Here is a 14,204-nt window from a genome sequence, read left to right as displayed (position 1 = left end):
CCAGCTGACTTCATAAAGAATATGTCAGGATTACATTTCTCAAGAGAAGGAGGCAAGGGGGGATTGCTTTGTCACACTGACGAAAACATACACATAAACCAAAAATAGTGTGCAAAAATGCTGCAAGAATGGGCGGGGTCGGGCACTGCAACCAGCAAAACCCTCGCGCTGGAATCATCTCCACCCGGCCTTCCTGTCTTGGGGATGAGATGCCAGAGTCGAAAACTGCTTTTCCGGCCCCACTAAGCACTGAGGCCTCCGGCATCTTGGCCTCCCAACTTCCACACCAGTCCTCACTCCTGCTCCAACCGAGCTGTGCCTTTTCCACGCCTCGCCCCTTCCCTTACCCTGCTGTAGGTGGGATGCCTTTTTAAATCACACACACACACTATCCAAGCCACACAAAGTCAGTCCTGTGTTAGGGAGGTAGTCAGATACCTGCACCCACATGTCCTAAACACGCCAGCTTCGAAAATCTTCCACGCGACTTCTAACTTCAAACATGGCCTGATGCTGAGAAACCGTTCACACCCACAGCTCCAGGGACACACGAAACGAGGCAGGACAGTCCCGACCTCGAAAAGTAAGAGCAAAGTGAAAAATGCGAGGCAATGGCAGGCGACCTCAGCCAGGTCACTGTCTCCTCTGGGCCTCAGTGTCCTCACCTAAAAGAAATGAGGGGTTTGAGGCACCTGGGAAGACTGGTCCAGATCAAAAATTCATTGATTCCCTGACATATCCAGCATCAAAATGAACTGCCAAATGTGAATTTGAAGATCCTTTTTCAGAGAGCCTTTTAGAGTTCCTATTTTATAACGTATCCAAAAAAAAAAAATGAGAAATAGAGTCCTCTTGAGTTTCTGCAGAATAAATCGGAGCGGAAGGAAATATCTGAATAGGGACAAGTGTGGAGTGGCAGGCAATATGCTACTGAAATTCAAGAAAAGGATTGAGCAAGAAATAAATTTACCGAAGAAATGTTTCGCTGATCCAAAGCACCGCTAACAACCACCAGGACAGAAGCAAAAACAAAATTAAAAATGTAATAATGTAATGTAATGAAATATACATGCACCAAATTAAACTAAAAATAAGTGAAGAACAAGCATGTCTTTAGTATAAATTTTGGTGCAAGAGCTCTTCAATTATAAGGTTCTTTCTTTTCTCTCTCTCTCTCTCTCTCTCTCTCTCTCTCTTTAATCTCACAGACTGTTCCCCAGAGCTTCCTTGCGGGAACAGGGAGGAAACAGTCCCCCGCACACTACACCTTCGTGACAGTCCCGCCTGGACACCCTTTACTCCCTACAACGCTCTTTCAGACGCTGGCCAGGGGGAGCCCCGGCCCGCGGGGCAGGTGGCCGCGACCCGCCCTGCGAACGCCGGAGTCCAGCCCCGGAGCCCCCTCGGACGCCTGACCCAGGGTTCTCTGCACGAGGTCACGCTGCTGCCGGGCCCTCCGAGGAGCCAGTTCGGAGCCTGCCGAGGACCGCGGCGAGGGGACAGTGGCCCCCGGGGCTCCGCCGCCGCCCGCCTGCCGGGCTGCACTGCTCCCCAAGGCGCGTGAAAAGTTTTCCCTGAAACCGAGTTCCATCCCCAGTCGTAACTGACTTGCCAGGTTTCGAACGTCATCGGCCCCTTAGAGCGCCTGTCGGTGTAAAACAAGCAAGATTTTCATGAACAAAACGCGCAGCGGGGCGTCATCACCAGAGCCCTTTCCACGGCGGGTTCGAGCCCCGAGCGGGCTCCTGGAAGGCTGCGAGGAACCGCGGGCGGGGCGCCCGGCTCTTTCCCTTCTTCCCTCCAGGCCCCTCCGTGCGGTGGGCAGCCTCCCAGCTGCCCTGCCTCCCCCCGGGGGGCGGCACCGAGGGGAAACGCAGCTTTGCGAAAGCTCGGTCCCCGAAACGCCAGGCGCAGCATTATCCGAAAAGCGAAGCGAGAACGCAGGGCCGAGGGGGGCGAGCCGGCGCCCACCGAGCACGAAGTAAACCCCCGGCGAGGCGACCGGCTTCCCCGGGGAGAGGACCGTCCGCGGGAGGGACCCCGGCGTGCAGCCCCCCTGCCTGGAGGGGGCAACTTTCCCCAAAAGCCGTGCCCTCGGCCCCTCGCCCCCTGCCCCGCGACCCGGCCCCGGGCCATCGCCGCTGCCCCTCCGCCCAGCCCCTCGGGCCCTGCAGGCCCGGTCGCCCCGCTCCGCGCCCGGCGTCCTCATCACACACGCCCCCTCCGGTCGCCTCCGGCTGGCGAGCCGGGTCTGCAGACCGAACCAGCTGCGGGAAGGGCGGGCCAGAGACGGCCTGCAGTCCGCGGGGGCGTCGGACGGAGGCTCCGGGCACCCCGGGACCCCGGGGCCCGCCGCCCGCCCTCTGGTGCCGGGCAGCAGGGTGACCGGCTCGGTCACCGGCCTGCGAGGCCGGCTGCTTCCCGCCAGCCCTCCGGGAGGCTTCCCTAGGACCCGGGCCCTCACCTCCCCCAACCCTGCAGGCGGCACCGCGGGCAGGTGCCGGGGATGCCAGTCCCGCCCCGCCCTGCCCCCCGCGTCCGGGCCCCAGGCCGCTCACCTGGCCCAGGCGACACAGCAGCAGCAGCGGCGGCAGCGCCCAGCGCAGCCGGGACGGGCGCCGAGGTGGCCGCGCCTCCCGCGCCGCCGGCTTCATGCCCCGCGCGCTCTGGAACGTGTCCGGGCCGCGCGAGTCCGGCCCCGCCGTGCGCCCGAGCCCGGGCGCCCCGCTCGCCGCCTGCAGCCACCGCCTCCGCCTCCGCCTCCTCCAGCCGGTCCGCCTAGTCCCCGCTCCGCCCGCCCCGGGCTTCCCCGGGGACATGGCAGCAGCGGCGGCCCCGCGGCTGGGCCCGGCGCAGCGGTCGCGGAGGGGACCCGTCCCTGGGCGCGCAGGAGCTTCGCGGGGCGGAGCAAGCGGCGCCCACCCCCCGTGCGCGGCAACGGGGTCCCGGCTCCCGCGGCTCCGGCGGCTCCCGCTGCCTCCTCTGCGCGTCATGCGGCTCGGGCTGCAGGGCGCCGCGGCGAGCGCTCCCGCCCTTTGCTCCCCTCCCCCTCTGAATATTCATCGCTTCCTCCCGCCCCGCCGGCCCGGCGGCGGCCGAGCCCCGCGGCCCCTTCGCCGCCCTCCGCGGCAGCCCCCGCCCCCGCCCCGCGGGCCGGGCGGTGGGGAGGGGGCAGCGGCGCGCCCGGCGCGCGCCTCCGCGGCGCCCCTCCCGCGGGCAGAGGAAGCGCCCCCGCCCCGCCGCCTTCTCCTCCGGGCCCTCCCACATTCCTGGGACCGAGGACCCGGGACGCCGAGAGCCCGCACGCCACGGTACCGGCGCCCCAGCCTCGGTCCCCCCCCCGGGCCCCGGGTTTGGGTCACCATATGCTGACCGAAAGCCCTACCAAGGGCACAAGCCAGGCCTGTGTTTAGGGAGCAACCCGGCGAAGGCCTGGCTGACCTGGCCAGTGGGTGGGCTTGGGGCTCCGAAACCCCCGAACTGCAGGACACAGGGCTGTGCGCTGTGTTCTGCGCGCCCCGCTGCCCGGCCCGGGAGGCGGAGAGCCGGCGTCGGAGCGGGTCCCGCGGTTAGGCCCCCAGCTCTGGCACACGGTGCACCTCTGGCTCTGCTGGTGCTGCTTAGCTGTGTGGCCTGGGGACGGGCACTTCACCCCTCTGGGCCTTCTTTCCTCGTCGGTGAGATGAACGTACTACCGCTAGTGTCCGGCTAGAAAGACGTGCTTGGTGACTACACGCAGCCATGAAGGGGAAAGTCCTCAAGACCAGCAGCCTTCGTCCCGTTGTCAAAGAAGCCCACGACTAACGGGGTTAAAGATTGCTGCAGATGCTGCTGCTGCGCCCGTGCCCGGGGAGAAAACTGAGGACCTGGGAGGCGAAGCCAGTTGCCCAAGAAAGGTAATGAGAGAAAGGGCCAAACCAAGGAGTGCAGGGAGGGAGAGGTGAATGCCAACCAAAGAAAGAGGTGACACCTGAGCTGGCCTTTGAAGGCCGGGTTGGGTTTCTCCAAGCGGAAAGAGGGGGTAACGCCTCAGGAAGTGGGAGCAACTTGGCAAAGAAGCTGAAGGTGGATGATTCAGGCTCGGCCTTCTGAGAAGCAGGGAACGGGAGGGTGGGCGTTCGTGTTTGGGGGGTGGGATTCTGAAAGCTAGAATAACTGGTCTGGGGGTAGATTCTCTGTGCAGAGGGCGCAAACGGCCAGGTGACTAACACTGCCTGCAGGTACCCCCTCTGTGCAGAAGGGAAGACACCTGCACTGAAAGGGTCCAAACAGCTCTCACCAGACAGGCAGAGAAGGTCAGAGGACCCACCTGTGGACTGCCACCTTGCCACCTTTTGTTTAAACATGATGTCATCATAATTCACGAGGAGCCCTGTCCACCCCCCTCCTCCCCATCTGAGCGGAGACAGGTGGTTTGAAAGGCTGTCATGTTCCTGGTGCCCGGGAGGAGGAAAAGCCACCAGGTCTGCAGGCCGCCCTGGCCCCCCCATATTCACAGGCCCCACAGACCCTGGGGACCCACCCAGCCTCCATGGCCTCCTGGCAGACAGCTCTGGAAACTGCAGCGTGCCCTCTGGTTTTCTCCTGGATGAAATGGATGCCCGCACGGAAGTGTTGGTGGGAATGGGATTTCCCCACCACGTGGTGATGAAGGAGAACACACGGCCTTTCAGTGAAAGGAGTTAAGACCTGAGTGGTAAATGACGTGTTCGGTCTTACACAGATTACACTGGATTAACGGCCCAGAGGAGGACAGAAGTGAATCCTGTGGAATTGCAGTGCAAACTCCCTGAGGGCAGGGACTGGCTGTTCTCTCCCTGGGCAACCGCCACACCTCGCTCTGTGCCTCCCCCCAGCAGGAACTCAAAGCTTGTGTCTGCAGCGGGCTTGTATAAATGCATCCAGGGGAACCGTGATGTGAAGATTCATTTCTGCAAGGATAAATTAGGGAAGTGTCATTCACTTTGCAAAAAAGAAAAGAGAGAGAGAAAGACTTGATGCCAATTGATAGGTCTCTCCCTCAGATGTTACTTCCCCTTGAAGTTCCCAGACTCCCCAGCCCCACGTCGAGTGCTTACCCCCCACCACGGTCTCCTGGCTCCCCCAGTGTGAACCCTACCTAACCACAAATTGCCTCCTTGACCATCTTCCTCACAGAACTCTTAAATGAGCCCCTTGAATACATGGGCTACATCTTATCATTGCACGCCCAGCACAAAAGTCACTCAAACAATATTATTTAGTTGAATGGCATGTACTCCTTTGAACTGCAAGCTGAGGTATTAAATATATGCCTGTTCTTTCCGCCCCCTCAACCCCCTCCTCTATTTCTCTTTCTCTCTCTCTCTCTCTCTCTCTCTCACACACACACACACACACACACACACACACCTCCATTTGCAAACAGCTTTTCAGGGATAAATCTACTGTGCAAAGTTCAGGGCACAGTCTCTGAGAATATAATGTATAATGACATTTGACCTTTTAATCATGTCCACCTTCAAGCAGAAGCTACAGCTTTGCTGAATATAAACCCAGGTTCATAGGAAATATCAGAGCCAAACCAAGAGGCTGGCATGGAGGTCTCTGGATGTGTTCCGGAAGTACCTGGCAGGAGTTACCCAGTGGCTTGTTATGGTACAGATTCCCATTTTCTACAGGCTGTGCAGAACAGGGCCTGGGAATGGGTATTCTTACCAACTTTTATCCACTGTCTTGGGTCATTCTTACTGTCTAGAGGGACTGGAAAACACTGTTCACTCTATCATTGGCTTGCACCATGTCCCCGATAGAAATAAAGACCGCTGACCAGGCACCTACTAAGTGCCAGGCACTACTCTAGGTGTTTTGCAGTCATTGTTTCTCTTCTTACAACAACCCTGTAGAATAGGTATTACTATCAGTATTTAACAAACAAAGAAACTGAGCCTCATAGAGATTTAGTGACTTACATGGGGTCTCACAGCTTCGGAGTGTTAGAACCAGGATGAAACCATCCTTGCCATCATGCCATGGTCTTCCTCCCCTCCATGTTTGTAGATACACTAACACAAAGTGCTCTGTGTGTTGGCTATTATTATTACTCTCCTGAGCCTCAGTTTTCCCAATTTTAAAATGGGAAGGGACAGAGAATGCAAGGCTTTCTACTGCATCCCTCAAGAACTGGGAACAGGCAGGCAGCCATGTTCAGTGGCATGTCCACTGTCCCAGCAGGAGGCAGGCGTGCTGGGCACCAGCCTGGAACCAGGTCAGCAGCCCCGCAGGGAGCCCATTCAGCCTGGCAACCCTCCGTTTGTTTTAAAAGCCACCATGAGCAAACCATTCTCCAAAGCCCTCCTAAGCGGAATGGAATGTTTCTTGGGAGTCTGATTAGCTAATGTCACAGGCCTGGCTGCCTGAGACCTTCCTGCCTCACAGACTTGAACTAAATCAGAATGGAAAGGAAGATTTTGAAAGTTCTTTATTTAAAAAAAGAAGAAGAAGAAAAGAAAGGAGCACTTCATCTTTATAATAGTAACAGGATGTTTCCTGTGGACTAATAACTGCACTGTGGTTAGAACTCCATGCTCGTCCCCCAGACCTCAGCTCCTCCCCGAACAGAGCCCAGATCACCTGCCTGTGCACAGAGCCAGGGAGTGAGCGCCTCACGGTGCCTTTCCTGTTTCCTCAAGCACTTGCAACATTGAGCATTTTCCTAATTTGTGTGTGTCAAGATAGAAGACAAAGTTGCACTTGCAAAGAAACAGTTGCATGTAACAGATGTTCCGTGAAGGAATGGAAGCCTATTGTAACCGACTCAGGGTCTGCAGAACAGACAGAGAGCCACCGTCCTCAAGAGACCCTCACGCCGCACCGTTCCCTAAGTGTTAAACACCCACAGGGATGAGCCCACAGCCTCGCGCTCACAGAGGTGAAGCTCTCAGTAAGCCCAGAGCCTCTGTGTTCTGGTGAGACCGGCCCAGGACCATGGTCTCAGAGCACCTGGAAACACAGGGAGTGTGTGACAAGGAGACCTGGGGACAAGGGGCTTTTGTGCAGGGCTTGAGAACAACTTCTGCACAAAGACCAGAAGAGGCAGGCAGGGGGCAGGAGGCAAGCAATGAAGCCTGCAGCAGAAATGCCACCCCAACAAAGACAGGACTGAGAGGTGTAAAGACCAGCGGGAGAGTGAGCAGGAGGCCCAGAGTCCCAGGGCTTCTCCGTGGCTGGGCCCTTCCAGGCTTGCTGAAAATAAATTAATTTTGTTTGAGTTTGAAAAGAATTTTTTTTTCGGGTTAAAAAAAAAGGTCTTAATCACATTACACTGGATCCATAGGACACCTGGGTAAGGGTTAGGATAAGAAATGAACTTGTAACAATTGTGTCATGGAATCTTGTCAGTACAGAAAAAAACGCCCTGCAATCTAAATAAGCAAATCAAAATCATGAACGTCGATAGTTACTTTATGATATGTAAGTGGTGCATGAACACATATGAACATATATGCATATGGCATATTCAGTTGATCTGTGGATAAGCTATGCTCATAATAATAAACCGCAGCGGGTACGAGGATGGACTATGAAGTCGGCTGCCTGGGTTCAGATCCTAGCTCTTCCATTTATTAGCTGTGTGACCCTGAACCAGTTACTTAAGTTCTCTGTGCCCAACACCCTTATCTGCAAATGAGGACGTTCTTGGGATGGTTATACGTACTTTAAAAAATTAGTTTGAGCACTGATAATCCTGCCCGGAATAAAGCAAATAGGGTGAAATAAAAGATATTATTAAAATATCTTTTTGGCAGGTGTGCGGCAGGGTGGTGTAAGGGGCAGAATATGTGCTTGGCCCAGATGGCCGTAGGTTCCGATCCGTAAACTTGCTGCACAGTTTCGGCCTCCATTTCCTCACATAAGGAACGGGGTGATAATCCATTTCTGCAAAGAGGACAGGAAATGACACGTGCCAGGTGCCTGGCACCCATTCCGGGAGCCCCACGTGGAGAGGCAGGCATGGTGACTGACAGAGAAGGAGATGGGGGGTCAGGGCCCTAAGACTTGTTACCCGATGTCATTGCAGAGACGATGCACTCGCCCTGGGCTGTTCCTTCCTTTGTAAAACGGGGGTTAGATTGGTGCCTGGGTCAGCATGGGCTCGGTTACGCCGTAGTAACAAACACCCCCCAGAACTCGATGATGGAAAAGAACGAACAAGAACATTCTCACTCCACGTCTCCACAGGTCAGCTGAGAGCCGGGCTGCACCTGGCCGTCCCCTTAGGAGCCACCTGCTGGAGCAGACGCCGTCTGGAACCTTGCCAACTGCTCTGGCAAAGGGGGAAAGGGTTTGGGAGGGTTGAACTGGAAGTGAAATACTCTGTCCCGGAAGTGGCACTAATCTCTCTCGCTCACAGGTCATCAGCCAGAACTAGTTGTGTGGCCCTGACCACTACAGGGGGAGGGAAGGCCAACCCTACGACCTGCCCGAAATGCAGAGCTAGAACCGCCAGGTGAACAGCGGTCACGACCAGCTACTTATCGAGCCTCTAAAATCCTGTTGATGAAAATGCTCCACTGACCAGCTGCACGGATGTCCCCTGAAAGCGTGTTAGAAATGCAGAACTTCTGGCCCCACCCCAGACCTGCTGTGACAGTTAACTGTATGTGTCACCCTAGGCGGGCCACAGGATGCCCCGCTGTCTGGGCGTGTCTGTGAGGGTGCTTCTGGAGGAGACTCGCAGTTGGACTGGGGAACGGAGTAAAGCAGGTGCCCCTCCGCAAGGCGGGTGGGCCTCATCCAACCCGTCCAGGCCCGGACCCAACGGAACGGTGGAGGACGGCTGGGTTCCGTCCCCGCCCGACTGTGCCAGCTGCAGCTTCCGTCCTCCTGCCCTGTGCTCCTCTTCGCAGGCCCTCGGACCAGACCGAACCCACGCCGCCAGCCCTCTGTGCCCCGGGCTCTGAACTCCACCACCAGCTCTCCCGGTCTCCAGCCGGAACACTGCACGTGGCGAGGCTTCTCGACCTCCATAAGCACAGGGGCCAATGCCTTGTTTTATTTAGATATAAAATACACGTGACCTATCTCCTGTATGATATGTGTCTCCTGTGTTACATAGAACGTTGAATACTTATACCTCCTATATTATACGTAATACATATGATACGTCTCCTATAATGTATGTCTCCTATATTACATATAGTATTTGATAGATCTCCTATGTTATATAATATATATGGTATATCCCCTCCCACGGTCCAGCCGCAGCAGGGTCCAGGGGTTCCCGAAGGTGGGTAAGGCGTCGGCGCTGGGTAACAGACGACATCACGCCTCAAAGGACAGTGAAGCTCTGTTCCGTTTATTGCAAGTACAAGCAGGTTTTTATATTTTCATTTTAGGTAGTGATTAACATTTGCAGGTGTATAGCATGATCAGTTAAGCAGAAAAAATCAATACAAAGGTAACCAGGAAAAGTACAAGAATTTCCATAGTTTCAGTTATATTAAACAAAAATTGTTTTGACCAGGAGAATCATTCATCAGACAATTTGAAATAGCTCTATGTACAGAGTTTGAATGTCTTATTTATTAAAGGTCTAGAATTTGGCATGGGGCAAAAGGTACGCTAGACCGAGCAGAGGTTAGGAAATTTATTATAAGGCCTTTGTGATGTCTAACTTAGCCATCTATCTTTCTGTCCAAAATGTTTCTCTGTGTACTATGGACTCTAACTCCTTGGTAATTGTATCTACGTGCTTAGTTTATAGTATCTAACAAGCTTCTCCTGTTTTTTTGTCTACTAAATTCTAATTAATATATATTCCTGTTCAAAGTAAAGGAGGGGCTGTTACTCCAACAACTTTTAGATATTCGGGGCTATTTCATTAGAGGGAATTAACTCGGGGGAGCGCTCTGGGTAATTCTGGCTCCCTGCCACCTAATATTAACTTGTCCTGCATCTGCTTACCTGGGTCAGGGAAGGAAATATTCTTCCCCTTGGACTCACTGGACATTGTGGGCCTTTCCTCCTCTGGGCCCCCAGAGAGGGTATTATTTTGGGGAAAGGCCAAGGTGGCCTTTTTCTCAGTCTGACCTAGTTGTTGATCAGCTCTGAGAATGGCAATCATTTCTAGGAGATTCCAAATTATCAGAAAAGTAAATGTCAAAATACCAAGAGTCAGCACGAACAGAATCAACACCATATATCCACTTATGCCACGTCCACCTGGCCAGAACACGCTTCTGTGAAGTCGTAGTCCCCATGCCGTGACTTTGTCAGATGACATGGTTAGCCTTGGACGTGGCAATCCCCTACATTACATATCATATTGAATGCATAATGTATGTTTCCTGTATTATATGTATATTGTGTGTGTGTGTGTGTCCTACTGGTTCTATTTTCCCGCAGAACCCTGCTTCATACACCTACTAAGTCAGAGCCTGCACTTTATGAAGACCCCGGTGCACCGCTGCGGACCTTCACGTCCGGGATGTGCCAGCCCGTGTCCGTCGGGTGGCCGGGCTCCCAGCCCCCAGCAGTAGGGTCGGTGCCCACGCTCCCTCCGGAGCCGCCGCAGAGACTCCGATCCGAGTGCTATTTCTAATCGGAATCAGCAGCAGACAGATGCACTTAGCTTCCTCCAACCCGGCTTCAAGAAAATCCTCTCAAGCTCATTCTGAGTCTGTGGGATCTTTTTTTTCCTATAAAGCAAAAGGAATTCTAGAAGGCCTAGACTAAACCTTGAGCTTCTCTTTACACTTACTTGAAAACTCTACTCCAAACGAGACAGAGGGTGAAACCCTAAGTGGTAACACCGACTGCTATTACTGGCAGCTCCACCCCCGGCTGCGGGCCAGCCGCACCACACGCTCCATCTGCTGTCGCCCGGACCACCTCCCTGTACCGAGGCTCTGACGTGGGCCCCACGTGATGGTTAAGGGAACGACAGACCCAACAGTTTAAGGAAGTTGCTCAAAGACACGCAGGAGTCAGAGGCAGGAGGCAGACACAGATCTTGGGTTAACCACTGCGTGGTGGCTTCCCCGGGGCTGGCACGGGTGGGGGGGGCGGGGACAAGGAGGTCCCGCCACAGAATTCGTTCCCATCCTGAGCGTCTCCCATGCGGTTGCACAGCCGGTGACAACAAGCTAGCCAGGGTATCGGCAGCGCTTTAGCAGGAAGTCTTCTGTCCTGCATTCTCCTGGGACTCTGCTCCCGCTCCTCTGTGTGATGGGCAAGAAAGAAGATGTCCCTAATTCTGCGCCTCCGCCGTCCTCTGCGGACTTCAGTTAATTTCTGGATCATGAAGAAATATCAGTGTGTTTGATTTAGCCAAAGCCTAGAACTTTGCACACATGACGTACACACATGCAGCGTTTTTGCCGTGAGCCTCTGGGCCCTGGCAAGGCAGGCCGGGCCGGGCTGGGCTGATCCTGGGCCTGTTTCTGACTTGGCCCTCACCCTAAGCAGTGAAATCGCACAGAGAGAAGGAGTTCGCAGACCGGCTGTGATCCTGGCACCAGGAAGGCGACAGCAGGTGTCCTCAAGGTCTTGGCTTTTCTGGCAAAGCTACATTTTCCTTCTCCTGATCCCTGCTGACACAGTGACACTCTGGAGACTCATGGTGCCTGGAGCAAGACATTCGCAATGCGAACCATCCACCAAAACAGGGCTGAGCAGTGAAGGGATCCTGGCAGACTCCCTGACTCAACCTGGCATTTGTTACCCGGGAGGATCCCTGGCTCCTGGCCCCCTGGCCTCCGGCACCAACCTGAGGCAGGTGTGTTCTCTGCGCACTTGGCCCACAGCAGGTGTTAGTCAGATGATTGACCTTTCACTCCCTGAACTGGAAGGGAGCTTAGTGGTCATGCATTCAACCCCTGACAAATAAATGAAGGCCCAGAGAAAGACAACGACCATCTAAAGCCATGGAGACGTTTATAGGAAAAGTCAAGAGCAGACTGGGGTAGCAGGTGGATAACTAGAGGTCTGTCCGGGAAAAGTCCAGCGATTGTTAATGCATCGAGAACAGTTTGCACAATATTGATGTAGCCTGGCAGGCAAGGAGAGTGGACTGGAATGCACATGCATGAACAATGACGACTTCACTGTACTAGTCAGTGAGGGCGGTGGATGCCACTGAGTGAGCATGTGTGCTGTGTGGCCATCACATTCAAAATGACTGAGTGAACGGAGCAATGAGTCTGTGTCAAATTTTGCATTAAGCTTGAACAGTCCTCTGTGGAAACTATTCGGATGATCCAGAAAAGCCATAGCGATGGACAACCGGTGATTGGCAACTTCATCACAACATTTACCCACTCGTGCATCAGGTCTCGTGCCGAGATTTTTGCTAAAACATCAAATCACCCAGGAGATTCAGGCCCCCCTACAGCCCAGATTTGGTGCCCTGCAACTTCTGGCTTTTCCAAAAACTAAAATTATCTTTGAAAGGGAAGAGATTTCAGGTCTTCAATAAGATTAAAGAAAATATGACCGGGCAGCTGATGGCAACTGGGAGAAATGTGTGAAGTCCCAAAGTGCCTACTTTGAAGGGGACTGAGGTGTCATTGTCCTGTGTACAGTGTTTCTTGTATCTTCTTCAATAAATGTCTCTGTGTTTCATATTCCATGGCTGGATTCCCTCTGGACAGACCTTGTGAGTGTATGTGTGTGTGTACACACATACCTACAGTCTTCTACCACTTTCAGGTTTACAGAGTTCTTTCACTTGCAGTCAGGAAAAATACTCAAAATAGCTTACCCTGTCAGGCACAGGTTCTGACGAATCAGGACAGACGCCAGCCTACAGCCCTGCAGACATGGTTACCCTTGGCCCTCTCCACGACCTTGGGGCATGAGCCCTGTAGTATTCCCACCTCACAGATGGGCAGACAGAGGCTCTGAAGGATTGACGTGTAGCCCCACTCACCATCGTAGCTACTATTTGTGTTTGCTTGTTTGCAGGTTACAGAGATGGTTTAAGCAACAGGAGAGCTCTGTGAGGAGACCACTGGGGCATCTGGCAGACCCCCAAGCAGAAACACGCAGGGCCTCCCCCAGGCCTGGCTGCAAGAGCTGGAAAGCAGCCAAGAGCCCAGGCCCACGGTCTCTGCTCCTCCACCTCCTGCTCCTGCCCGGCGGGCCGCCCTCCTGTGCATCTCTGCAGGTTTCCCGGCCCCTCACCTCTTCCACATTCGGACAGTGCGGCTCCTGGTCCATGTCAAGTCCCAGTTCCCAGAGGATTCTGATTGGCCCAGCTTGGATCCCAGGCCCACCCCTGGTCCAATCCTCTTTCTTATAACCGACATTTAACAGTTCTTATTCACTTGTGTCGCCTGTTTACCTGTTGCTGTTTTTATTGTTGACACATTTTGCAGTATACAGATCATAACAATTCACCCCTAAATACACATCTCCAAAACTTAAAGGCATCATTCAACTTAGCCACAACACCATTATTGTACTCAACAAAAGTGACAATTCCTTGATGTAACCAAATACTCTGTCCATACCCACATACATACAGTGGTTTCCCAGATATTTTTCAATGCTGGTATTTTAAACTAGGATTCAATCGGCATCTACACATTGTGTTTGGTTGTCTTGACCTTGACATCTCCTTTAACTTCTGTATCTATACCTGCATCTTCACTGACGATAAGGCTGCTCTCATCATGAACGCAGGAGAGAACACCTCCTTGCCAGACCCAAACAAAAGAAACCCAGGCTATTTGTGGGTGAAACACTGTAGCTGGTCCCCTCCACCCACTGGCAAGAGGTGACTGACTGCGTGAAATCTCTGGCCTTGGAAGAAAAGCAAAGGACACCTATAGGTGAGTCAGCCTGTACAAGGACTATAGTCTGTCTGTCTGTCTCTCTCGTTCTCTCCCCCCTCCCCTTTCTTGTCTAATTCAGAGAGGCAGGTTGGTGTGGAAGGAAGGACACAGGCAGACACCACCTCAACCCTGGCTCCATGACTGGGGAGCAGTGGGGCCTGGGGCAGGCCATTCGCCTCTCGGAGCCCCGGCTCCTCCGCCTGTGAGGTGAGGACGTGGCCGTTTGTGGGGCTGCTGCGAGGAAGGGGTGAGCGCGCCCGCACCGCCCGCCCGTTGCCACACTTTGTTTCCTTGCGAGGCTCGGCACCGACGCTCAGACCTGGTTACCAAACTCAGGTTCGCTCCCTCCCGTAGACACACTGGAGGGCATTTCCCAGCCCCGCTTGC

General features: G+C 54.3%; 1 protein-coding gene across 3 annotated transcripts in view; it reads right to left on the bottom strand.

The window, feature by feature from the left end:
• PTPRJ (protein tyrosine phosphatase receptor type J) overlaps positions 1 to 3,025 on the bottom strand; it is a 142,306-nt gene extending 139,281 nt beyond the window's left edge. For 2 of the 3 annotated variants that reach the window (XM_037166113.2, XM_053673083.1), the window contains exon 1: positions 2,559 to 3,025. In XM_037166113.2, coding sequence (XP_037022008.2) covers positions 2,559 to 2,993 — 435 coding nt within the window. In that variant the 5' untranslated portion in view covers positions 2,994 to 3,025. Of the gene's footprint in view, positions 1 to 438; positions 466 to 2,558 lie in introns of those variants that run through there. The other variant, XM_053673084.1, reaches the window with a different exon arrangement.
• Between the last annotated feature and the right edge of the window lie 11,179 nt (positions 3,026 to 14,204).

Source organism: Artibeus jamaicensis, unplaced genomic scaffold (assembly GCF_021234435.1).
Source record: "Artibeus jamaicensis isolate MK-2021 breed Jamaican fruit bat unplaced genomic scaffold, CSHL_Jam_final contig_797, whole genome shotgun sequence".
Lineage (NCBI taxonomy): Eukaryota > Metazoa > Chordata > Mammalia > Chiroptera > Phyllostomidae > Artibeus > Artibeus jamaicensis.
This window is presented reverse-complemented; position numbering and strand designations above follow the sequence as displayed.